This window comes from Carassius auratus, chromosome 49 (genome assembly GCF_003368295.1).
Source record: "Carassius auratus strain Wakin chromosome 49, ASM336829v1, whole genome shotgun sequence".
NCBI classification, from domain to species: domain Eukaryota; kingdom Metazoa; phylum Chordata; class Actinopteri; order Cypriniformes; family Cyprinidae; genus Carassius; species Carassius auratus.
In genome coordinates this window covers 5602560-5627504 of record NC_039291.1, presented here as the reverse complement: position 1 = coordinate 5627504, position 24945 = coordinate 5602560, and the positions used below count along the sequence as shown (strand labels likewise).

At 36.4% G+C, this 24945-nt stretch overlaps 1 protein-coding gene across 9 annotated transcripts in view; it reads left to right on the top strand.

Moving 5' to 3' along the window:
- Positions 1 to 2979: 2979 nt before the first annotated feature.
- The window catches only part of LOC113066080 (eyes absent homolog 1), a 44766-nt gene continuing 22800 nt past the window's right edge, over positions 2980 to 24945 (top strand). The window contains exons 1-11 of one of the 9 annotated variants that reach the window (XM_026237696.1): positions 2980 to 3248; positions 9591 to 9718; positions 10255 to 10320; positions 12289 to 12366; positions 14502 to 14568; positions 14930 to 15075; positions 16568 to 16705; positions 20744 to 20826; positions 21200 to 21386; positions 22551 to 22693; positions 23520 to 23603. In XM_026237696.1, coding sequence (XP_026093481.1) covers positions 9595 to 9718; positions 10255 to 10320; positions 12289 to 12366; positions 14502 to 14568; positions 14930 to 15075; positions 16568 to 16705; positions 20744 to 20826; positions 21200 to 21386; positions 22551 to 22693; positions 23520 to 23603 — 1116 coding nt within the window. In that variant the 5' untranslated portion in view covers positions 2980 to 3248; positions 9591 to 9594. Of the gene's footprint in view, positions 3249 to 7854; positions 8499 to 9590; positions 9719 to 10254; positions 10321 to 12288; positions 12367 to 14501; positions 14569 to 14929; positions 15076 to 16567; positions 16706 to 20743; positions 20827 to 21199; positions 21387 to 22550; positions 22694 to 23519; positions 23604 to 24945 lie in introns of those variants that run through there. The other 8 variants (XM_026237698.1, XM_026237697.1, XM_026237699.1 and 5 more) reach the window with 8 other exon arrangements.

Sequence of the window (24945 nt, the reverse complement as noted above, 5' to 3'; positions counted from 1 at the left end):
GCATGAATCATAGCTTAATCATGCATTTGTGACATAATTTCTTGATAACCCCCCGTGCAATGCAGGACACAGTAGATCTCCCCATGTGTCTACATTACAAGCCAGTAAGTAAGACTGCAGGGTCCCATCAAGATAATCCTTAATAAAGAAGGGTTTCACTTTTAATCTTACCCACTTCTCATATTTCTAGCTTGATATAGTTTTTGGCAAGTAATGTTTTAGCACTGATGTCAGTCTAGGACTATCAATGCATCTTTGTCAGTCCATCACGGGCACATAATAGGAACATTGCGAGCTTGATTGTGTAATTCTGAGAGGTGGTTTGCTAAGTGTTTAAGTCTAGCGGAAAAATAAGGCTGATAAAGCCTAGATTTAGACTCTCAGATGTAGGATCAACACACACAACACAATATATATACTTATATTATACTATATAATACTTACTAGATAGATAGTATAGATAGATAGATAGATAGATAGATAGATAGATAGATAGATAGATAGATAGATAGATAGATAGATAGATAGATAGATAGATAGATAGATAGATAGATAGATAGATAGATTCAGTTCAGCATTATTTATAATTAAATACTCTCACACAACAGTATTACACAACATGATAAACCATGTTATCAGAACTTTATTTATACTTCCAAACTAGCAACTTATTATTTTCCCAAGATATGAATTTAGTTTAGCTATTTATGGCCTTTCATGTTAGTGCGTCAATATATCTCTCAGAATCTTAATCTCAGTTTTATTGAATATTATGAGGGATCTTTTACCTGATATTTTGCTATTTATAGTTATGTGAACCATACCTTTCCACTAACGTTGAAGCCTTTGCTTAGGGGAAATTGAAAGTGTTTGCTTGGGAGACATAAACAACTTGGGATAATTATGCTGTGCAATTTTAAAATATCTGCAAAATTACATTGAAAGTTAATTTTATGAGTGAGAGAGGGGGTTTTAACTCGATTGGCGTATAAACCCCTCAGCTACATCAAATAGTTACTTGAGATCCCCTTTGCATTTATTAGTCTATTGAGTTATCAAGAGCCTCTTCAAAATGCAATATATTTAATTTTCTTAAGCTGAAATATGAAACGCTGGCTTTAACCTGTAGGCACATCTGTAGCGTAAATGCCGGTGCATTTGCATGACCACTGCTTTAGTTGCGCACCACATCTAGATGAGGAAAAGTCAAGCCCAGGTCTATTTATACTGAGTAGGACGGCAGAAGTTTGACCTGCTGTCCCATATAGGGTTGCCGAGTCCATTTCATTGCGGCACACCAATATCATCAAGGTGTGTGAGTGAGCTTGTTAGTGTGTGTTTGTCATTTAGCCAACTTGTAGTTAATTAATAGTAGCTTGTAGTTTTTTTTTTTTTTTTTTTTTTTTTTTTTTTTTTTTTTTTATATGGCCTATACAGTATATATAAAATAAGGCACTGCTGCATTTGTTCATTATAGAGGCATTTAGACAGTTATTGGTTATTGATCAATTACTTTGACAATTATATTATTATTATTATTGCTATGTTTTATATCCCTTTGCAAATGTAAACATTCATCCATAATTCTACAGGTAAAAAAACAAATGTAAACGCTGAATTACGTATTTCTTTATTAGATTTAGATTTTATATAAATATTTTTTTAATATAAATCCCTTTTATACATGTTTGTTTGTGTGTGTGTGTGTGTCTATATATATATATATATATATATATATATATATATATATATATATATATATATATATATAGAGAGAGAGAGAGAGAGAGAGAGAGAGAGAGAGAGAGAGAGAGAGAGAGAGAGAGAGAGAGACTTTTATTTTAGATACATTATATGTATATAGCTTAACGTTACATTAAAATTAAGACCATTATATTAACAATTTTATTTCTATTTATAGACAGACAGACAGACAGACAGACAGACAGACAGACAGACAGACAGACAGACAGACAGACAGATAGATAGATAGATAGATAGATAGATAGATAGATAGATAGAAAGAAACATGCTACACGTTTATATTGGTACACATATAATATATATATTAACATCTAGCTAGATAAAAGAAAATGCAATTGAATAAAATTGCAGATATTTTATTAAATGTATATATACTGTATGTTCACTAGCTTAATTTCAGTGTAAATTTATATATGCATTTATGTTATATTGAGATTCATAACACGTCCACAAAAGGAATGCATTTCTTTATGTAATACTAATAGATTGCATTTGGTAGTATTTCCATTGTCAGGGAGCAGTGAAGGTAAACTTTGGAAACAAATGAAATAATAAGCTGGAGCAGACAGAGGACAGTCATTACCTTGCAAACAGCAGTGAGCCGTCTACTTGTTGATGGAGGGCTTCCACTACAACGCTGATCGGACGGGCCGGTTTGCTCCAATAAAATCAGCTCCATCATTTACAAACTATATTTACTTAATGCATACCTGCTAGGATCCTTTTGTCAAGGGCAAACCAGAGAGAATGAACCACAAATAAAAGAACCGGTTTGTGGGAAGAAGGAAATAACAATAAACTAGAGAGAGAAAGAGAGAGAGAGAGAGAAAAGGCTGTGCCCTGGGGCTGTGTGTGTGCAGAGCCACAGGATCCAGCAGACTAACAGAGATGCATGCAGGATCTGCTGTTTCTTTGTCTTAGGATCACTGATACAATCTAGAGGAAGGCTATATTGCTTAAAGCTGTGAGTGAATGACATATGGAGGACTAGTGTGAAGAAAACTCCCCAGTGCCTCCTCCAAACTAAAGTCTTCCTGTGAGATAGAGAAGCGAGCAACTTTTTCTGTGCTTTCAAGCTGCATGCTCCCTCCCTCTCTCTTTCTCTCTCTCTCTCTCTCTCTCCCTCTCCCTCTCTCCCTCTCTGCCTCTCTCTACCGGCTCTCTCTCTTTCACTCTTTTTTTTTCTCTTCGTCAGACACTAGCTAGTCACTGCCTGCAGCAGTAATCGGACAACTCTCGTTCTTGCTCGGAGTCTGCCTCTTGAGATCTAACACGGGGCTCCATGACTTTTCACCCTTAAAATGAAAAAGAAAAAAGTTGTCTTTTATCGCCGATCTGCGTGTTAAAGTCAACTCTAAGAAAAGTTTCTTAAAAAAAAAAAAATAGACAGTTCTTTATTTGCTCTGGAACGGACAGACACTCAACGGAAGATTGCAAGAAAGGCGGAATAAAAGAAAAAGTGCAAGGATTCTTCCATAATTGTAGTGAGTACTATTTTTGGTTATCTACTTTTCTTCTACTTTTGTTATTTTTTCACATCCTGTGTTGTGAACTTTTTATGTAGTTTTTAGAGTTACATGGGCTATTTGCAGCTATGTCTTATAACTTAACATAATCAAGATCTAGATTAAATTGAAAAAAACAAACAAAAAAAAAAGAAATTTTAAAATATATATTTATGTCCGTCAGTAAGTTTTCTGAATGACAAAATTGCACTCCTTTAAAACCGGCAACAAACTATTCCAGCAAATAAGTTATCTCTCAACAAATTTTATTTGAACGCTACACTTAATGTACTGTTAAATCCTCAATACTGTCATTTTACTTTAATATATTTAATAAAAGACTGAAATATAGAAAATAAAACTATCCGTTTTACATTTATGTCAGGAACGCAATTTTCAATAGGTACAATATTAAAATTGCTATAGTATATTTTGACAGATTATTTTCAAAACTAATTCCTAGCCAATTCCTATTTAAACATATCAGTTATTAAACTTTTTTTTAAGTCACTTTTTATATAGTGTTTTGAGTTTCCAGTTTCAATTTTATTTAAAATGTTCTGTTAAATACTATTTTAACATATAATTCCCTTAAAAAAAAAAAAAAACTGTAAATAGTTTTAAACTTTAAGACCACACTAAAAGCATCATGTCACTGCCGCTCAAATTTAAATCCCCAGTGACTCTCCGTTTCACCTGAGATTCACACCTTCACCCGTTTCAAATTCACTTTTTTTGCGTTTCCTTAGCCCTCGGGTGAGGACTGTCTTTTCTGATACTTTAAAACAGGTGTACAAGGCACTGAAATGAGAGACTGCATTGTAAATAATGACCCCATTTTGAATCCAAGATAATAAGTTTCTATTTTCCCTCCAGCAAGTAAAACCCACAATTCTATTCAGCTGGCAGAATAAACAAAACCAGTTCAGTTTTAGCAGTTGGCATGCAATGCCATCTGCTGCAGGCAGGAATGCTTTAGGGTAGACAGACAGGCAGACTGGTGTCTTGTAAGAAATCGGCAGGCGGCCACCTAAACCAAGACACCCGTACATTTTTCAAAGAGTCGTTTTCTATCCGAGGATAAAGTTTCTTTGAGAATTGAATTTTGTGCTGTCTGGTAAAATGCATAAATATAAGACAATATTCAGGACACACTATTCTTCTCACTTCCAACGTACAGTAATTTAGTAAAAACATATAATAATTGAAAAGTCATCCCTCTGCAGCTGTTTCCCGGCTCGGGATGTTTTTTCAAGAGTGTGTTAATACGGTGTTGCCTCCAGCCGCCCTCTCTGTGTTCCTTTCACACAATAAGCCCGCTTATCTAATTACCTCATTATGTGCTGCTTGATTTGGACCATTTACACACTGTATTTGTTTTAATAAGGCATACGTTCGACTGCATTAAGCTCTCTCCGATAAGCTCTTGTGCGTTTAGCCCCACGATGTGCTGTTGTTCGCCGAAGGCCCAATGCTTTCCGTATGTGTGCGCCCGAGCTGGAAACGGTGCGCGGTGAAAGACACGGGGTTAATTGAAACCGCTGCGCTCCACTGTTTACGAGACAGAGACAGCGGAAATGGTTTGTGGCGATTAGTTGTTTACTAAATACAGTAGAGTGTTATTTTGTTAACATGCCACTGTTGGTCTCAGGAAAACGTCGCTCAGGGAGCAGGAAATAAGGCTGAGGAGCTCAATTGATCACGGACCTTCTACATCCACAATTCCTTTGTGTTTGTTTACATGTAATCAAGGAGTTTGTTTACTTAAGCATAAGAGCAGAGGATGAGCTAAACCTGTCTTTTTTTGCTTTTAGTATATTTACGTAGATGCACGTTTTGGTACGGTGAATAAAATAATATAGGGGAAAAATAAATTGAATGCAAATGACTCACAATAATATATATATATATATTTAAATTAATTTGCAAAGCAGTGATTTTGCTACGTGAAATTAAAGGCAGAAAAAAAATGCATTGTAATTGCATGTTTTTTTTTTTAAATAACAATTTACATGTTCGCAGTGTGAGTGCTTTTTTGTGTGTGTGTGATACGAATTTGATCAGATGTGTACCTTAAATCTTCTCCGATGGACACTTAAAGCGGATGGACTTCTGGAAATAATTTAGCAGCTTGAAGAGATCAGAATTAACAGATTGAATGTAGCTGCGCTGTCCGTCGCTTGAGCTCCATGTCAGATTGAACAAAATGGAAGAGACAAATTGCCTATCAACAAACCGCAGCGCGTGTTCGGAATTAAGATTTTAATTGCACAAAATTTAAATTGTCTGTTCAATAAACAAAAAAATTAAAAACCAAACTGATTTTTATGGGTGTGTGTCCAAGTGTGTGTTCTACCACATATATATGTCCTTTGATTTGATACATTATATACACTTTTATGTGCCTCATATCTTATAATAACATATTAGTATTTTAGTACATTCACAATTTTTAATCCATAATTCAGTTACAGAGGGGCGAAACATGATATAACAGGTATGCATTTTTCATTCTGTTCTTTGTGTTGTTGTTTTTTTGTTTTTTTTATGTGATCAGTGTTTTGCCGGTTGTGGACTTTTCTTTGCTCTGTGCTCATAGAGTCCAGTGAAGTGTAGCATTTTGTAAACTGCGTCTAAATCTAGTCACATCTGTCTTTAATTGTTGTCTACATCGACATTCTTTGCAAGTGGATTTATTTTTCCTGGGCCACCATGTGGATTCAGCTGACCATCTTAAGTTGGGATTAGTTGTTTTAAAGTTATTTTGATTAAAGCGTTGTTTTTCAAAACTAGTAACCCACAACACATGTTTGCATAGTCTATGAAATTCAAAAAGAGACATGCATGTCTTGCCCTATAAAATTACAATCTTGTAAAACGTGGCTGGAAAGCGAATAAATGCTAAGGTTTCATTAAAAAATGAAATAAAAAATATTAATGTGAAAAATATAATTTGCTTATAATTCCCAGAATATAAATGCACAGCTCATATAATTGACAAAAAATACGCAATATAATAAATACCACCAAATATTTCAGTCAGTATTTCAGAATTGAAGTATTCAGGTGAATCTTATCCGTGTCAGAGCAGCTCAGACAGCCCGCGTTCTCTATAATCATCAATGTTAAAAGCCCGGCAGTGTTTGCGGATGGAAACGTAGTGCTTGAAATAAGCAAAGCGAGACAAAAAGCCGTGCAAACAGTCGTGAGTGAAGCATGTTTGGCTTTTTGATGACACTTCCAACACAGGTCTTTGTTCCCGTGAGCTTCAAAGACGGCTCAGTTCAGGTTGAATTCAAGCGCACATCAAAGATGCTGAATGCACTCCCTTTTTGTTTAAACAATAAATATTTAGCAGTACAGCACAAGCGCCCCTCCCTTCACCGTTCACCTGGTGAAAATCACCTGCTGGATGAGGGGCTTTGCCGTGAGGCCGGCATGCATAATACCTCGTAAACTCTGAGTGCTGAATGCAGGCCGAAGCAAGGTCTTTATTTCTCTGTTTTCTCCCTCCTTATACATCTCACATTTCTTTTTATAGAAAGTCAAATCATTGTTCCCAAGCTTCTGATGATGTAAGGAACGACTTTAGAGTGCAAAATTGTGTTAATGTGACTAGACAGGGTCAAGAGAAGGAAGGACGAAGAAGAAATTTGGAAAAAAAATGACCATTATTCATCACTGCATAGCCTTTGTGGGAGGGGGGGGGGGGGTGCGCGAAAAAAAACAGCATGACCAAACAGCTAAGGTTACTACATCATGAAATCAGCCCAGCATTAAAAATTCATGCAGGGATTTTTCAGACATTTTTGGTGGAAAGGCCGAATAACCGTGACCTAGATCCAACGGTTCGGCTCCGGTCTGATGTTGGGTAATAGCGCCGCAGGTATTAGCAGAGAGGTGGACGGCAGAATCTAATTGTTAACTAAAAAAGAGTAATAACAGCATTTGAGGTATCATAGAAAACATATGTGGCCCAATAGATTCCACTCCAACTGTACAAGATGCGCACAATACGTTCAACTCCGACTTTTTATACAATATACATCCAAATCATTCCACTCTGACAAAATGCACTCAATAAGTTCTACTCAAATTTGTCGTACAAGACGCACTTAATGCGTTCCACTCCGACTTATCACATAAGATGCACTCAGTAGTATCTATCTGTCCCCCAAACCCTCAGGCAAAGTCCCAGTCATCCCCCTGATCATCATTAGGAACTGTCAGTGTGCCTGGAGAGGGATTGTAGATAAATTTCAGATAGTGTCAACTGCAGATGAAAGATGCTAGGGGTGTCATGCTTGACTTGCTTCTGTTCAACAAAGTCCCATCTCTCTCAGCGCCCAGACACACACTTCCAGAGGCTACAGCGGCAGCGACCTCGAGCAGGCGCCCCCCACTCGCTCACCCAAAACTAACCCCCAAAGCTTACCCCCCCCCCCCCCACACACCTCCCGGTCACGCACCCCTCCTTTTCCTGCTTACCTTGGCTAAGCCGCTTTGCATGTTGATTGGGGGAGGACTAATCCAGTTTGCAGCTGTCGTAGACCAATGATGAATCACCTTACCGTCATTCGGCAGGGAGGAGGGAAGACCTGGAAGGAGGAAACAACAGTGGAGGGGTTGAGCCTCAGACAATGTGCCTCTCTGTTCCACCGACTTCTCTCTTTCCATTCTGCGCGAGCATAACAAAAATGTTTTCTCAGACAACGTCTATTGTGTCACGGATGGCTCTTCACAGAGACATCGAGCTGAAATAACAAGGAGTGATATTGTTTTTAGGTTCCTGGCAGGTGGAAGGGATAGTGAGAAAGAAAGAAAGAAAGAAACAAACAAACAAAGAAAGAGAAAGGGAAAAAAAACACTATTTGACTGAGATGCTTGAGGTCCGTCCAGCTTCAGGTAAAAGAGAGCTGATTTGCCGGCAGCATCACTGAAAAGCAGCCACTTGTTTAGCAAAGTTGAGTTCTGAAATGCTCAGGACTTCTTGAGAAGATGTCTGGACGTTTTTGTAAACCGCTGGAAGTGTGAAAGAATCAAGACAGAGAGTTAGAGGTGTTAGAGAAGAAAAACTTTTGACATATAAGCTTTGTATTGAAAACAGACATTGTTTGAAGAGCAAGTCGAGTTTTAACATCTCTATGGCATGGATTTTTTCCCCCATTTTAACTGCGACCATTTGTAACGGATATTTTATGGCCGATCAAGAACGGCGGCTAAAAAGAGGTATGATAATCTATGTTGATAAAACGTTTCTTATTTCCCCCTCTTTGTTATTCATAAAAATGCAAATGTTTGTTGATAGTAGTGACACGAGCATTCCTAATTGATTCTGACAGAGCGGCATGCAAGGCATCATGTTTTTGGCGCAATTAGCGCAATAATGCTTTTCTGGAGACTGATGCGTGTTTTAGTTTTGCAGCCGCGTTCACATCACATACAAACACCCGTAACGTACATCCGACCGCAGACGCCCACTGGCCTGACCTTCCGTTTGCTATGCATAAAATGATCCCGTGAGTGTGCGATGGAGCCAGTAGAATAATGTTTTCAGTGGCGTAGCCCTCGGCACATAAACAAAGAAACAATCAAGACGCTCGCCAGAGCAAACAGCATGCTTTAGTGAACTCTTCAGTCGCTCTCGTTGAGGTTTGAGGCCTCGCAATCACACATCTCTTTCTCACACGGCACTGGCTATTGATGCTTCAGATCAGAGATTGCTGGGGGAAATGAACGTCTGAAAATTGCAGCGTGCGCTGCGGGGCTAGTGGCGATTAATTTTTAATGCTTAATATGAGAAAGCCAATCAATCATCAGATGGCTCATTAATTGTTAAGTTTGTGTCAAATGTTATTTGATGTGCCTCAAGGGAATGCCCTTGTTAAGCGGATTTCTCTGGAGAGCTGTTGGGATGTTCGGTTTTTATGAAAGCCGTATTTTTTTTTATCCATTATTTAAATAATTGTAATTAATTAATGTTGTTTTTAAAATAATTATAATAACAATATAAAAGTATTATTTTTATTGTTCTGCTTTTATTCTGTTATTTGATGCTGTTTGTAAAATTAATGGATAGGTATTAAATGTATCTCAAAATCTAAGCTACATAAAATTGTAAGTGTTGGGATTTTAAATGTACAGCTGTTATAATATACATGTACAAATTGTAATTAATTTTTATTGTTGATTGTTAATGTAATTAATATCTATTTTTTGAACGATCACTCACATTTTAGATCTCGAAGTATGTGTTAGCTTGAGTGTGCGTGCATGTGTCATTCAGTATCATGTGACCGTCTGTGTGTCTCTTCCTCTCAGGTCTATGGAAATGCAGGATCTAGCTAGTCCACACAGCCGAGTAAGTGGAAGCAGTGAGTCCCCAAACGGTCCCAACCTCGACAACTCGCATATAAATAACAATTCCATGACACCAAATGGCACTGAAGGTACGTCTCCTCAGCCTCTGGTGGACCGTATACCTTAATTACTAAACATTTAAAAGTGCTACAGTCCACGGATTTTAACCGCCACATTCCCTTAGTGTAACATTTATGCGCTTGTGAAAAGTTGAATCCGTGTTAAACATCATGTGATATGCTTGTCATATCATGGGGATTCATATACTTCACTTTGGCTGTTGTAATCTAATCAAATTTTTATAATCTTAAGTATGCACTTATTTGAAAAATGCACAAATTTGAAGTGTGTTTAAATTTTGTTGCTACAATATTTAATACATATTTTTTTGCAAATGCATCAGTGCAATTTAGTGAATACATTTTAAAAAATGACTTAATGCGTGCACTATATAAACTGCAGAACTTCACGGATAATGTTACAGCCCATAAGAATTTTAATCATCTCTGAAGTAGTTTACATTATGTAATCTTGACTGTGGTTTTCTTATATTTCTGTAGCGTTAAGCCCCAACCTGTCACAGTGCAGATTGTCATGTATCCTGTCCCGTTCTTTCTCCCTATAGGTGATAACATCACTATGCTTACCACAGCTGACTGGTTGTTAAGTTCTAGTTCACAGTCCGCTGCAGGTTTGTGCAGTTCTGGCGAAACAATGAAAGGACAATACTTGGCGTCATATGTGAAATTACACACGTTATGTAGTCATTTCAGCCTGAGGCAATCCTAACAATTCCATCTGATTATATTCACAAATGTGAAAAGCCAATTTGATGTGCTCACATCTCTTCAACTATTGTGCCTTTCATTTGGACTCTTGTTTGGCATTCTGTGTTGTGTTATGGTGAATCTGTTGAAAGCATGGTTTGAGACTTTTTGGCTATGATTCCAGATGAATGGTAAAGCTGTGGGCACGCGTATTGTGCGTTTAGCTTTTTATTTGATGTTCTGCAGGATGGTTTTATGGTTATGTGTGGTATGTGATAAGACTTGACTGCACTAGTTTCTGCATGTGCTCCCGTATCGCTTCGAGAAGGAGGGGTGGGGGGAGCGTTGGGACGTATTCAAACCTCTCCCCATCGACATGTGTTCTTTGAGGGAGAGCATAGCTGCAACATGTTCAACATGACAAGCTGATGGCTACTTCAGCCATGAGGGATTTCAGTGGGCATGACTCCGTACCCACATTGTGAATTTTGTTTTCATAAATGTAAACCTCCACCCCACGCCCTCCTGAGACAGAGATGGATTCATTTCAAAGATCTGGGTCTGTCTAAACGCTGTGAAATCATCCCCCGGTTGCCCTCATTGTAGCTCGGAGCGGCTGGGTCAAACACATTTTATACACCATGCATTGCCTTGACATATCAATTATGCTGCACGTCCATGCATTCCACAGTTTACTCCTGCCATTAAATTCCACCTTTTTTGCCTGTTTTCCCTTGATGCTACATAAAACCCTTCCGGTAAGAAATCAAGTGACTAAAATTATTAAGAATGCATTGTTTGGCATTAAATAAAAGATCAATGTTATCAATGTAAAAAAAAAAAAAAAATACAAAAAAGTAAACAGATCAATTTAAAAAAAACTTTATGTAATATATATAAAGTTTGGGGTTGGTAAGAATTTTTATTATTTTTGAAAGCAGTCTCTTATGCTCACCAAGGCTGCATTTATTTTTAATCAATTGATTTAATACAGTAAAACAGTCTTATTGGGAAATATTTATTTTTACATATTTTATATATTTTGTAACATTTATTAATTTATTTTATTTATTTTAAACAGTTTTCTATTTTTATATATTTTATATATTATTTATTATATTTCTTAATTTATTCCTGTAATAGAAAAGCTGGATTTTTGAGAACTATTTCATACAAATTCAACCAACAATTAGAAATCATTCTGATATGCCGATTTAATGCTCTATTAAAATACATTTTTGTGTCAATGTTGAAAACAATTGTGCTGCTTAATATTTTTGTGATAATTTTTTTCAGGAATACTTTATGAATATAAAGTTCAAAAGAACAGCATATTTTGTAATTAATTTCTTTCTTTCAAAAAAAAATAAATAAATAAATATATATATATATATATATATATATATATATATATATATATATACTTTTTTTATTACATGCCATTCATAGACTGGTTTATGCTTTTATATAATAGTGTTTAGTATGGCTTTTGTCCTTAAATCAACACAAGAGCTGTGTGTATTGGAAGGGAAGTGTCCTTGTCTTATTTGTAGAAGAGATTAGCTTTAATTGTTGGCCTCTTCTGTGAGTTAGCCAGGAGAGAGCTGTCAAACCTGAAAGCTGTATTATCTCAATAGAAGCACTCTTCATTACGCCACCCTTACAAACCTATCCACCTAATGATCCTTTCTACATTGTGAGGCAATAAAACCATCTGAATGAGCACTTTGACATGACGAATGTTAGTTTTTTGGCTATGCTTTAAATTTGCGCATTGCTTTAAGATGAAGTCTGTTGATTTTACAAGCAGAAAGGCATTTGCCTGTAGTGTGACTGACAACAGGCTTTACTAGTGCAGGATCACAAACGCTCTGCTTTCCTTCTGCTTGCAGTTAAAACAGAGCCAATGAGCAGCAGTGAAATCGCCACCTCTGTAGCAGACGGCTCTCTAGACAGCTTCTCAGGATCAGGTACCACACGCACACACTCAAAGCTGTAGAGCTGACCGGAGGGAGATGATGGCTTACTGATAAGCAGAGGCCCAGGAAGTGGCCCTTTGGCTGGAACTCTAGTAGTGTGAGGCTCTGTCTCAGTTCCCATGCCAACAGGCGTTGGGTTAGGACCCTCCCAGGCCCCTTCTCTGCCCTAATCAAGCGACACCTCATCCTGGTGGCCCACACACTCTGTAGGTTTTAGATACATGACTCGTAAATTGTGAAATGCCTTTCTAAACCACAAAACTCAAAACTTTACACCAAAATAATAGAGTCTGATAAGACCAGAGACCTAAAGTGGTATTAAATGCCTATTTGTACTCCATTTCTAAGACATTTTGGAGCCACAAAACCAGCTCGCTTGCATTGTGTCAGAAACGTTGTACTCTCAATGGTCTATTTTAAAATGTAAGCATACAAATTTAGGTAGGTCCACTCCATGTTATAGACTCCTCACATTACTTACTAAGCAAATGCGAGAACTCTTCATAAAGTATTACATTCCTGCTAATTTTTCTTATTTCCCTACCTATTTGACTAAGTACTCGATACCTTTATGTTAAACTCATATAAATCATAGCTCGGACTTCTATCTCTGACAATATGAACGAAGTGAAGTCATTTGAGACTGTCTTATACTCAGGGGATGCAGTAGTGCAGAGGTTCAGTGTTTGTCCAGACCAGGTGCTGAAGTGTGGGGAAAAGGCCCCGTTTTCTGGACGCAAGGAATACAGTTACATGGAGCAAGAGCTCCTTAACTAACCCTTACTTTAGATGTCACAGCCAATTATACACACAAGGCAAGAGAATCGCAATATTTCTAATACCTCCACCCTAAAGAAAAGACAGCCAAACCCTACAAATGGTCATTTACAAAGGATGAGGCTTATATTTAGCAGTCTAAAAACAGCAATAGTGAGATAGTAAGGTAGTAAGCCTAGTAATGTTATTAGTAGTAGTCAGTATTTAAAAAAACTAATATTTAATACAAAGGTTTTATATTATATTAACATTATCTTTAATAATAAAAAAATGTTTTAATAATATGAATAATATAATAATAATAAATATATCATTTTATTATTATATAGAATATAAAAAATTAATTTATAATAATTTATATGGTAAACAATTTAACAAAAAAAAACGATACAAATATAATAATTTTAATTAATTGAAAAAAATATTAAAATATAACAACAACAACAGCAATAATAATAATAATACAAATTCCAGTTAAATAAAAATTCCAACCAATATTACATGATATTACATTAATAGTAGTAATAATAAAAAACCCTGCAATAACTATAATAATAATAATAGATGCATTATTTTCTTGTAATATAAAATGTAAAAAAACTAATTGTATGATAATTTTAATTCTAAATAATATTAGAAAAAATATTATTATTATATTATTAATAATATCATATTAAAATCATATATTTCAAATAACATGGTTTTAATTCGTTTAAAGATATTAAATCAACAGCAAAAACAATACAATAAAAATATGACTAATAATAAAGAAATAGATTTTCTCTTTGTGATGGAAATTACCTTTTATAAGGGCACTACAATTTAAGCTCAATTTTCAAGACTTTAGCCATGCATTCACTGGGACATCAAAAGATCTCATGTTGCTCTGTAGTGTTTGTGTGAGTTAGCTGAATGGCCCTCCACACTGTTATTAAGGGCTGGGAACCACAGGGCCGGTATGTGTCTAATGAAGGCTCCTTATGTGTACTACTTACCTGTAATCAGGCCCGCTGATTTCTCATTGTAAAGTTCACTTTAAACCCTCAAGTGTGCGCGACCATACATCATTCCCAGCTCCGTGTGTGTGCGTGTTTGTGGACACTAGACCTTTCCATCCTGTATTGGTTTTTATGTATACAGTAAACGCTCCCATATCACCTGATTATTTTCCTTCGTTATTGCTCTTAATTTTTCAACTTAAAATAAGGTTAGTGAAATAAATAGTGTAATGCAATGTAATTACTGTTTCCTTGGATTCCAGAAGTTCTGTTGGCAAAGAATAATATTTACCTTATTTTTTTTTTTATGTCTGAATATGTGCTTGCCTCTTTTCTTTTAACTCTCCACAGCCATTGGAACCAGTGGCTTCAGCCCAAGACAAACTCACCAGTTCTCTCCCCAGATTTACCCTTCCAAGTAAGGCTTCTTTTATTTTTCTTTAAAAAATAAGCAGCATCCAACTTCATTTGGGCCTTTAATTAGATCCTTCTGCCAGATTTTGGACTCTCCGTCTATTGTTTTCATTGATGTCTGCAGCTTGCGTACTCCAAAATCTGTTGTAATTATTATCTTGTCAAAAATTTCCCTCGTAATTTATTTTTCTTTTGCAATGTATATCAGCTGCTTAATGGCTAGAGTTCTCTCTGTTTCACAGCTTGGCCAAATATTTATGATTAAGTAGCAGAATCACAGAGAATTTGTCTTTGAGCAAATTTTGGGATATGGGCTTTTGGGTTTAAAATGTATCTTCTCTTTCTTTTACTATGGTCTCAAATAGTAGACCCTATCCACACATTCTTCCGACTCCTTCCGCCCAAAATATGGCCGCGTATGGACAGACGCAGTACACCACAGGAATGCAGCAGGCTGCTGCCTATGGCACGTACCCTCAGCCAGGCCAGCCCTATGGGATTACAGCCTATGGTAACTGATTCAGTTTGTTCTTTTCTCTCCTTTAAAGCTTTGTAATCCAGGTTGTGCCTTGCTTTTCACTCAAGCAGACGAACTCTCTCCCTTACAAAACATTGAATCTATGTTCTGCCATTATACTATAGTAACTAGATTTTAAGAAATTAAAATAATTTAAAAATGCAAAAAAAATAAAAATAAAATAATAATAATAATAATTGGTCTTTTTTATTTATTAATTCATTTATTTATTTATAGAAAATTTAAGAGTTTGAATTCTTTAAATTATTTATGTCCAGTGGACATAAATAAATTATGTCTACTGGACGAACGCTATCTAATTAATATTTATGAGAGGGTTTTGTAATACGTCTTTTAGGTTTCAGATATTTCCTTAACTTTTGGAGATCATGATCAATATTTAATGTTTTTTGGTCCTTCTAATGCATTTAATCTTATTGAAACTCATCAAATGGGATGCAGTTTAACTTTAGCATGTAGCATTCGTAGCATTTTGTCTCATACTTAGCGTGTAGCGTTAAGATTTATTCCGAAACTTAGCTAACAATGTGCTGATCACTAAGATTAGACTAAAGGCCCGTTCACATCAAGCACGATAACTATAAAGATAACGATAAAGATATAGTTCTAAAAATCGTTCTCAATATTAAAGAATAGCAGAGTCCACACTACAACTATAACGATAAAGGCATAGAGAAACGGTATCGTTGGAATCATTTTCAGAACGATTTTTTTCCAGCTGATGAACGATACAAACATTGACATCCAATCAGAATCCACCCTGCTATAACGAGCTCGAGGATTTAAAGCGGCAGTCGCACGTACGCTCAGAATAAACAGACGATATCGTTCGCTGGTGTGGATGCTAATATCGTTATCTTTATAGTTATATTTATAGTTATCGTTCTTGGTGTTAACAGGGCTTTATGCTTACCTCAGCCTTTGGTAGCTCCTTTCCCACCTTCAACTGAAACTTGGGACTGTGCTGACCTTTTGTTTTGCATTAGCAGACTCAGTGTCTCCCTCAGACAGCTACTAATTTTTTGCTAGTTTGACAGATTAGGCAGATATAAAGATTTCAGTTCCTCATCTACACACTGTGAGAGCCCAACTCAAGCTAGAAATGTTTTTCCAAGGGTTTGAACGTTCTGAAACCTTTGCGAAAATATGCACACAGATAATGTTGTTTAGGTAGAACGATCTCAAATAAGCTCCCGAGGGTTCACGTGTTTGTTTGAGTGGAAGCAAATCGCAAACCTGCATTGGGCCTGATTCAATCTAATCAAAAAACTGGTTTGTTTTAACTCCGACCAGCAAATTCTTGGAAGTCCATGCTGAGTTTGGCACAAATGTTTCAATGCAAAAGTTGCTTGAACCACGGCCCAGTGTGAAACAAGCCACCATTATCTTTCATTCTTGATTGACGTGGAAGGAGTAACACTGAGCATTGTGCATCATACTGCTCTGGTGTCACTAACTGATTTAGGTCCATTGTGGGCAGGCATCAAGACAGAGGGCGGACTGACCCAGGCTCAGTCTCCAGGCCAGAGCGGCTTCCTCAGCTACAGTTCCAGCTTCTCCACGCCTCAGACGGGACAAGCACCATACAGTTACCAGATGCAAGGTCAGGATCACCCTCTTCTCTTTTCCTCTACTACTCTTCGGAGTGAGATAATAGAGCCGTGATTCACCCTTTAAAAAGATCACAATTAAAGGCAGACATGGACCAATTCATAACATCCCCAAGCTGATGGTTGTATTTGGTATTTGATGGTTGTACTGTAGTTAGACAAATACTTTTTTGCATTATGTCTGAAGAGAACCAACACAGATGGAAAAAAAATATTTTTCCGTCTTTAAGACCAGCCTTTTTCTGCTTTGCGCTCAACCATGTATGTTCTTAAGTATGTTTGCTTTAGAAGGAACACCCATGAGGTCAGTTCATGGAAGTCACACTCGCGTACTGGGAATTAAACGTGCATCAGGCAAACTCTCCGCCACCTAGTGTTTCTTTTCTTTCCTTAGGAGACATATTGTCCCAACTCCAAAACCAACAGGCATTTTCTGCCGTTCTTTTTCTCCCATCTTTCTCCCTCTAGTGTTTTCCTTCGAGCCTCCAGCAGTTAGCACCGGTCTGAGCTCTCTAATCTCCAAATCATGTGTGACAGTAGAAACATCGCCATGTTTTTGAACGCTGTCCAGAGCATCTCCCAATAAATAATATGGCAAATGTGGTCTGTTGAAGACTCTTTTCCATGCCTCATAAGTAGAAACGTTTTGCTTCTGCTGATGCAGCTTCATCACCAGGGCTGTAAGTGTCACAAAGTACCAGCCGCAGAAGTTTAAAGGCCTGTTCACACCATTCAAGTCCAAAGAAACTATATGTCATGAATTTATAGAACCCAAAGTATGCATCCAGTCTGTTTAATGGTGTCATATGCCAAATTGTAATTCTAGTCCATTTTTACACCTAAAGGACATTGTTTAGCCTCCAGAGGATATGTTGCAAAATCATATGCTAATCACAGTAGGATATTTTGATGAAATGCATTGTTTCATTGTTGCATTTGACCATGACACTGTTTGTTATAAGTCAGAAACTGAGGTGCATTCAGACTTCCTTCAAGCCCACACAGCCATAAACACATTAGCCACTAACTGCAAGAGCAGATGACAGATGACCATCAACCAGGCCAGTCTGTCTCTATTGGCTTCCTCTCTGTGCCTCATCGATTAGTCAGGTCTGGACTCAACCTGGTAGCCAAATGTAGACCCCCCCATCTATATAATACCAACTGCTGTCCCATAACCCTAGTAGAGCGAGCCTGCACCCAGCTGTCAGAGGGAATACAATTAAATTAATGTTTTTACCCTGCTCTTTCATGTCTAATGGAACGGCGCCGGCTTTTTCTGATCATGATCCAGAAATGTAACACAGAAGGACTTTCCTGGCTGAAAATATCATCACACATTGTTGTGTGATCAAATATTTAACGAAATAGTGAAAGAATATGGGAGTGTTAACTGATATTATTTTATATCAAGATTCAGAGTATTAGTGATCCGGCTTTTTCTTAAATTATAGAAATTGTAACAAATAATATGTTGATTTCTAAAGCTACTTTTTCTAATCTAAAATCAGTTATTTGCTAGTTCTGCCAAAAATATGTAATTATTATCTTTGAATGATCTCCTTCGTGGTGATTTCATTTGCTTTATGTATGTATGTATATATATATATATATATATATATATATATATATATATTTATATATATTCCTCTCCTTTGAGATTTGAATCGCTTTATACCAATGAATTTTAAGACTTCTTGAATTTCTTCAGTACATCCAAGAATAAATTAGGAATTAATATTCCAGTTTCACACCTGTTTGAGCTTTGCTTCCTTTTCCATAACCATAATGGCTCTAAAGCACGAGAAAAGCAAGAGAGGTGCTTTTCTCACTGATTTTTTTCTCAAAGTAGAAGATAATTACAGCAACGATTGGTCCTCCCTCCATTCTGCACACCGTGTGAGAGGAGCAGCAGACTGCTTTTTAAAGAAGCCCATCTGGACTTGATCGCTTGCTCCCTAGAGAGGCCTACAAAACCTCTGCTACAAATATTGTGCACTGATGATAGACATAGCCCATGGCAAGAGGACTGATCAAGCAAAGCAAATGGACTCCCAATTGGAGAGGCCATAACTAGAGCCAGTGTCTCGTCTTGAGTGAACTAACTGGAGCAAGACAGAGTGGAGAGGGGGAGGAATGGGGGAGTTTTTGCCCCAGGGAAAAACCAGGCCTCTTCTCAGCATGGAGTCATTCTTTTGGGACCGGAGGGGGTCTTGCTTGGCTTTTATGTGGCTCCGGAGTCTCTCTGGAGTCAACTGCTTTCCTACGAGTCCTGGCTTTTATGACTTTTTGAACTGTGGATTCAGCTAATTTGTTGTGCACTGGGAAATTCATGCGTCTCACTTTATGTGACGGCCCAAGTCTGGGGAGGAAAAAGCAACAGCTTTTTGAGCACCTCTTGCTGTTCTTTAAAAACTAGAAAAAGAAGCAAACTTGCTTTTTGAGTCAGAGAGTAGTCCTCAAGTAAAGCTGTTTATTACAGTCTGAGGGGCCTCATTTCTTGAACATCAGAAGATGAAAGACTTTGCTTTTGTTTTTTTTTGCTGAACAAATGTCCAGTTACCTTTTTTATTTAGACAGACTGAGTTAATTTTGTGATGTATAGTGATGTATCCACCTTTTTCCCCAACGCGGAAATAAGCCTATGGGTGAGACTTCCGTTTCATTAGCCGCTATAGGTAAATAACGAGGAGAATGACAATATGCAGTAAACGGTAAAACTGTTTGCAGTACAAACCAGTGTGTTCTTAATTATGATAACAGATTAATGTAATATGATAGGACACATCAATTGTCAATATCAAGCAGCAAAACAAACTGTTTTGTACAGCTAAAAATAGCTGGACACAAATGAGACCGGAAGCTTTACCCATAGAATTTACAAATGGCGACGGCCATTTTTACATCAGGAAAAAGGTGGATAGTGATTGATGATTCCAAGGTTACCCACAACTTTTAGCAGTAGGTATTACTGCTGTTTATTAGTTATTGCCTGGTTTTGTTAGTGTAAGAAAACTTCTGGGAAAAATGCAAATATTTTTAATTTAGTACATGTTAATATCAATATATAACTTTTGTGGCATAATGTTTATTAACATAAAAAGTATTTTTCACTCGGCCCTCATTTTCTAGAAGCAAAACTCAAGGTTACGTTGAGACACAATGGGAATGAATAGAATACATTTTTTTTTATTTAAAATATACAACTTTTAAGTTTATAAAAGTCCTTTTTTTTTTGACACTTGATTGAATTATTATTTCAGCTGTTCAGTTGTTCTCGTCATTTCTCCGGCAGTGTTGATATAGTTCACTAAAACTGAAACTAAAAAAAAAAAAGAAAAAAAAAAAGAAATTAAATAAAAAAATAACTTCCAAACCTCTTATTTTTAACATTTTAATTTATTTATTTATAAAAATCACACGCTTTGAGCCCTGTGACTCCAAGAAGCTCCTCGAAACACAGTGTACCTCTATAACTCATGTCATGTATGTTATTAAGTCATTAGATGCTATCTCTCCATAGAGAGATTTAATTACCCAGAATGTGCTTCTTAGAGCAGCTTGAAAAGAAGACAGATATGCATATTCATTGAGACTTGATGTCAGGTAAAACACCCCCCCCCCCCTCCCCCTCATTCACAACAGTGGCACTATCTGTCATTGTAAAGGTAGCGAAGGATGAAATAATAGACCCTACCCCATTCCCTCTTTCTTTCCGACCGTGGTCCAAGTTCCAATCACTGATATGGAGAAAGATGATAAAGCACGGTTATATCTCACCCACCAACACACACACACACAATCCCTCATGCCCCTATAGTACCTGCAAGGCTTTGTCATAAATGCCTTTGAGGTGGTTTAGGTCTTGCTTAACTCAACCCCCATCTACAATTTAAAAATGAGGTTTATTTTGAAGGTTATATTACGCTTATCGTCCTCAGGATGACATCAGTTGCAAACAAAGCCTCATTTGATTCGATCTTTCTGTTTTGCATTGCGATAACTCACCGTTATGTCTCTTTCTCTCATAGGAGGCACTTTTACAACAACTTCAGGGCTGTACGCTGGAAACAATTCCCTCACAAACTCAACTGGATTCAATAGTACACAACAGGTAGCTGTAATTGAATTGCTATCCTTCACTATCTAGTCTGTTGAAATCACATTTCCTCCATTTGCCACATGCGCCCAGTATTTTTTTTCCCCCTTCCTCCTGTAAGCCTTTATAGAACATGTGTACACTCGCATATTACTCACATGATATGAATCACTCTAAATGTCTCGACCACTGTACGCAAGGATTACCTTCTTGCTCTTTTTGCGTATGAATTATGCCATGAGTGGAGGAAAAAAGAGTGAAGACAGATCGCTGTCCAGATGTAGCACTCAGGAGACATATGTTCACATTTACGTTTTGGAATCTGCGCTGTAAAGTAGCAGCGTTGCGTGCGGCTATCTCACATTACCGCCTTGATGTCTTTCTGCAGGACTACCCCTCCTACCCAGCTTTTGGCCAGAGTCAGTATGCGCAGTATTACAACAGTAGCCCTTACACTTCTCCATACATGACCAGTAACAACACCAGCCCCACCACACCCTCCACCACTGCCACCTACACCCTACAGGAGCCTCCATCAGGGATCACCAGCCAGGCCCTCTCAGAGCAACCGGCAGGTAAGAAAGCTTGGTTCGAGGGAGGAAAAAAGTATGGAGGTAATAATACTACAAGTTGCTGCAAAGACGAGATGTGATTGGCTAATTTTGCAATACTGAACCCTGGTGATACACACGAAAAAGTCCCAATGTGCAATCTTCTGTAATTAATTATTATTATTATAATTTTTTTTCATATTTTGAACTCAATTCAGTGTATAATGTTTAGGATTAAAGGGTATGTCCATAAAAAAAAGGAAGGAAAGAAAAATTACCGGATTTGTCATTCAAAACAATATATGGATACCATATTGGTTATCGGGCTGATTAGATAATTATTTTTTAGAAATATCAGTTGATTGTGTATCATTTCAAGTGTTCTTTACATTTAGATTTTCTTGCTGTCATCTAACAATTGGTCATAATTAATTAAAAAAAATAAGAAAAATCTCATAGAAAAAAAATCTATACATTTTTTATTAATTAACTATTTTTTAATTATTACGTTTCAATTTCAAAATAATTTATATATGAATATTTAGTATTTACATAATATGTTTAGTAAATATAAATGTATACATTATCTATATAATTACAAATATTTTTTTAGCATTTTCAAAGACTAACTTGAGTGCGTAATGTTGTATATGCATTATAGTGATGCTTAAATTAACTTCTAGTATGTTTTTTTTTTTTGTTGTTTCATTTTTTTATGTTCAATTTTTTTTTAGATAAAGTTAATATCTATTATTTATATCTGTTTATTATTGTTCCTAATGTCTGCCATTTATCCTTCATTGGCCATAATTCGAAAATAATTATCACCTTATCTGAATCAGCCAAAATTTATATTGCATAGTTCTGTAAACAAGAAGCTGACATCATCATATTGGATAGAATATTACCAGTTATTTAGTCTATTTTTGCTCCCCCAGTGACTCAGTCTTTTCTTACATTTGCCTTGTAATTAGGGAAGGATGGTATAGTGAATAACACCCTCATTGCCATCACTAAAGCTTAAATGGTGTCTAGGGTATAAGGAGAACTGATAAACAGCATGATATTTAGGCAGTAGCTACAGCGCTGAACACGGATGAGGTAAACAGATCCAGCCACAATGTGAAGGTGAAAGCCTTTTTTATTTTTCTCTTTTCATATACTTTTTGCCTTCCTTTCTTTCTGCAGCAGAGTACAGTACAATCCACAGTCCATCAACCCCCATTAAAGATTCAGATTCAGATCGATTGCGTCGGGCTTCAGATGGAAAGTCACGTGGCCGGGGAAGGAGGAACAATAACCCATCCCCACCTCCCGACTCTGACCTTGAGGTACTGGAGCGCTGCCACTCTGTCAATGTATCCGGCTGGAATGGCAGCAATAGATTTGAAGATACTTTTGATTATCTAGACGCGTCCGTTCTGCTCACTGCTTCGCCTTAAAAACAATGCGTTGACATGTTTAAAGAGTGACGCCGAGTGCGCTTCCATGCTCAGCTTTACATGTTACAACATGTAAATGCTTTTTTTGGTGAAAGCTTTGTTTTGCATGTTTTGCACGCTTAGCATGCAAAAGCCTAAATCGGTTTTCTGTCTGTTTATTTTGTGTGCATGCCGCATGCTTCGACATGAAGACGGAAAAAAAAAAAGCAAATAGATCATTTCAGATCTCTTGTAAATAGTTTTCCTGCATTAAGTTTTGTAAAAAGCAGATTTCCCAAAAAATGTCTGTCTTGTGTTTATATATATATATTTATATATATATATATATATAGAAAATTCAGACTTGTTTACAATTTGTTTCTACATTAAATGTTCAGTGCAGAAGTATATTTATATATCTGAGATATACAGAGTTCGTGGTCTTTTCATTAACATGACCTGAATCTCTGGAAGGTTTCGGCCCCATTAGCATGCTGACATCATGCCATGTTAACAAATCTAGTTAATTAGTTTGTTGGTATTGATTGTGCTAATGCATCGGGGGCAGGAGATGGATTATCCATGGGTTCTCCCCACAGTTGCGGGGTGCTAAGGTGACCATCAGTGCTGTATATCTACCGATCCCAGGGCGCATGAATCTATGCACCCTTCTTATTGACAAGCAGATCATCTTGCATGCTGAGTGAGCCATTGATTTTGCTCTTTCTTTTCTCAGCGCGTGTTCATTTGGGACTTGGATGAAACAATCATCGTTTTCCATTCCTTGCTCACAGGGTCTTACGCCAACAGATTCGGAAGGGTAAGTGATGTATTTTGAATGCAAACACAGGCAAATATGGCGGCAAAGCTTAGGAAAATACACAGAAAGAGGGTCTGTTTGGGAACACCGTCCAGCTTCGAGGAACTTAGAGTTCAGTGTAATTGTTTCTTTTTTTTTAATACGATCGTCGAGGCCTTGCAGGCATTCAGCTCGGCCTGCAGCTGTCTGAGTTATGTGGCTGGAAACAGGCATGGATTACAAACCAGTTGCACTGAGAATGTCCATTGACACTTCTTAAGGGTTTTTCTGTCCTTCAGAAATGGTTCATTGCTAAGTTTAATTAAGTGTTTGCCTTAACTGCCCTTTGAGTGAGGTTAATGTATTATTGCATTGCAGTTGATGAAACTTGAGAAACATTTTCTTTTTAAATTTAGAGTTACATACTGCTTTATAAATAAAGGCAAAGAGTCCCTATATATATATATATATATATATATATATATATATATATATATATATATATATATATATATATATATATATATATATATATATATCTGACATCTGCATTTATTAGATCAAAGATACAGTAAAAGAATATATTGAAATATTACTACAAATTTAAAATAAATCGTTTTCTGTTTTAATATATTTTAAAATGTCATTCCTGTGATGGCAAAGCTGAATTTTCAGCATCATTTGCTCCAGTCTTCAGTGTCACATGATCCTTCAGAAATAATTTTAATAGGCTCATTTGCTGAAAAAACAACCTCAAATAAAATAAAACATTATTATCATCAATGATGAAAGCAGTTGTGCTGCTTAATATTTTGTGTTGTTAAAATAATAGAAAGTTTGAAAGAACAGCATTTATTTCAAATAAAATCTTTTGTAACATTTTTTTATGTCTGTCACTTTTCACAAATTTAATGATTGTTTGCGGAATAAAAAAATATATAAAACATTAATTTATTGCTGTCCCCAAATGTTTGGGTATTGTATATAAGATATATAATATTTTATTATACAAAAATGTATAATATATAAAACATTAATTTATTGCTGTCCCCAAATGTTTGGGTATTGTATATAAGATATATAATATTTTATTATACAAAAATGTATATAACAATATATGTCTATATTTTTACCTTTATTTATATTTATATTATTGCCTTTATTTATATAATCGTTTTATTAAAGCATAATGCCAAAGAGGATATGAACATGCAATAAGAAGCAGTTTACTTCTGTGGTTGTTGTATTTGTTATTTTATGTAAACCATCATAAGCTATATTTGAACTCTCAAAACAAACAATTTGGGAAATACGGTGATCTGGAATTCTCAGGCTTCGTCGGTGATCTCATGGATTTATTTAA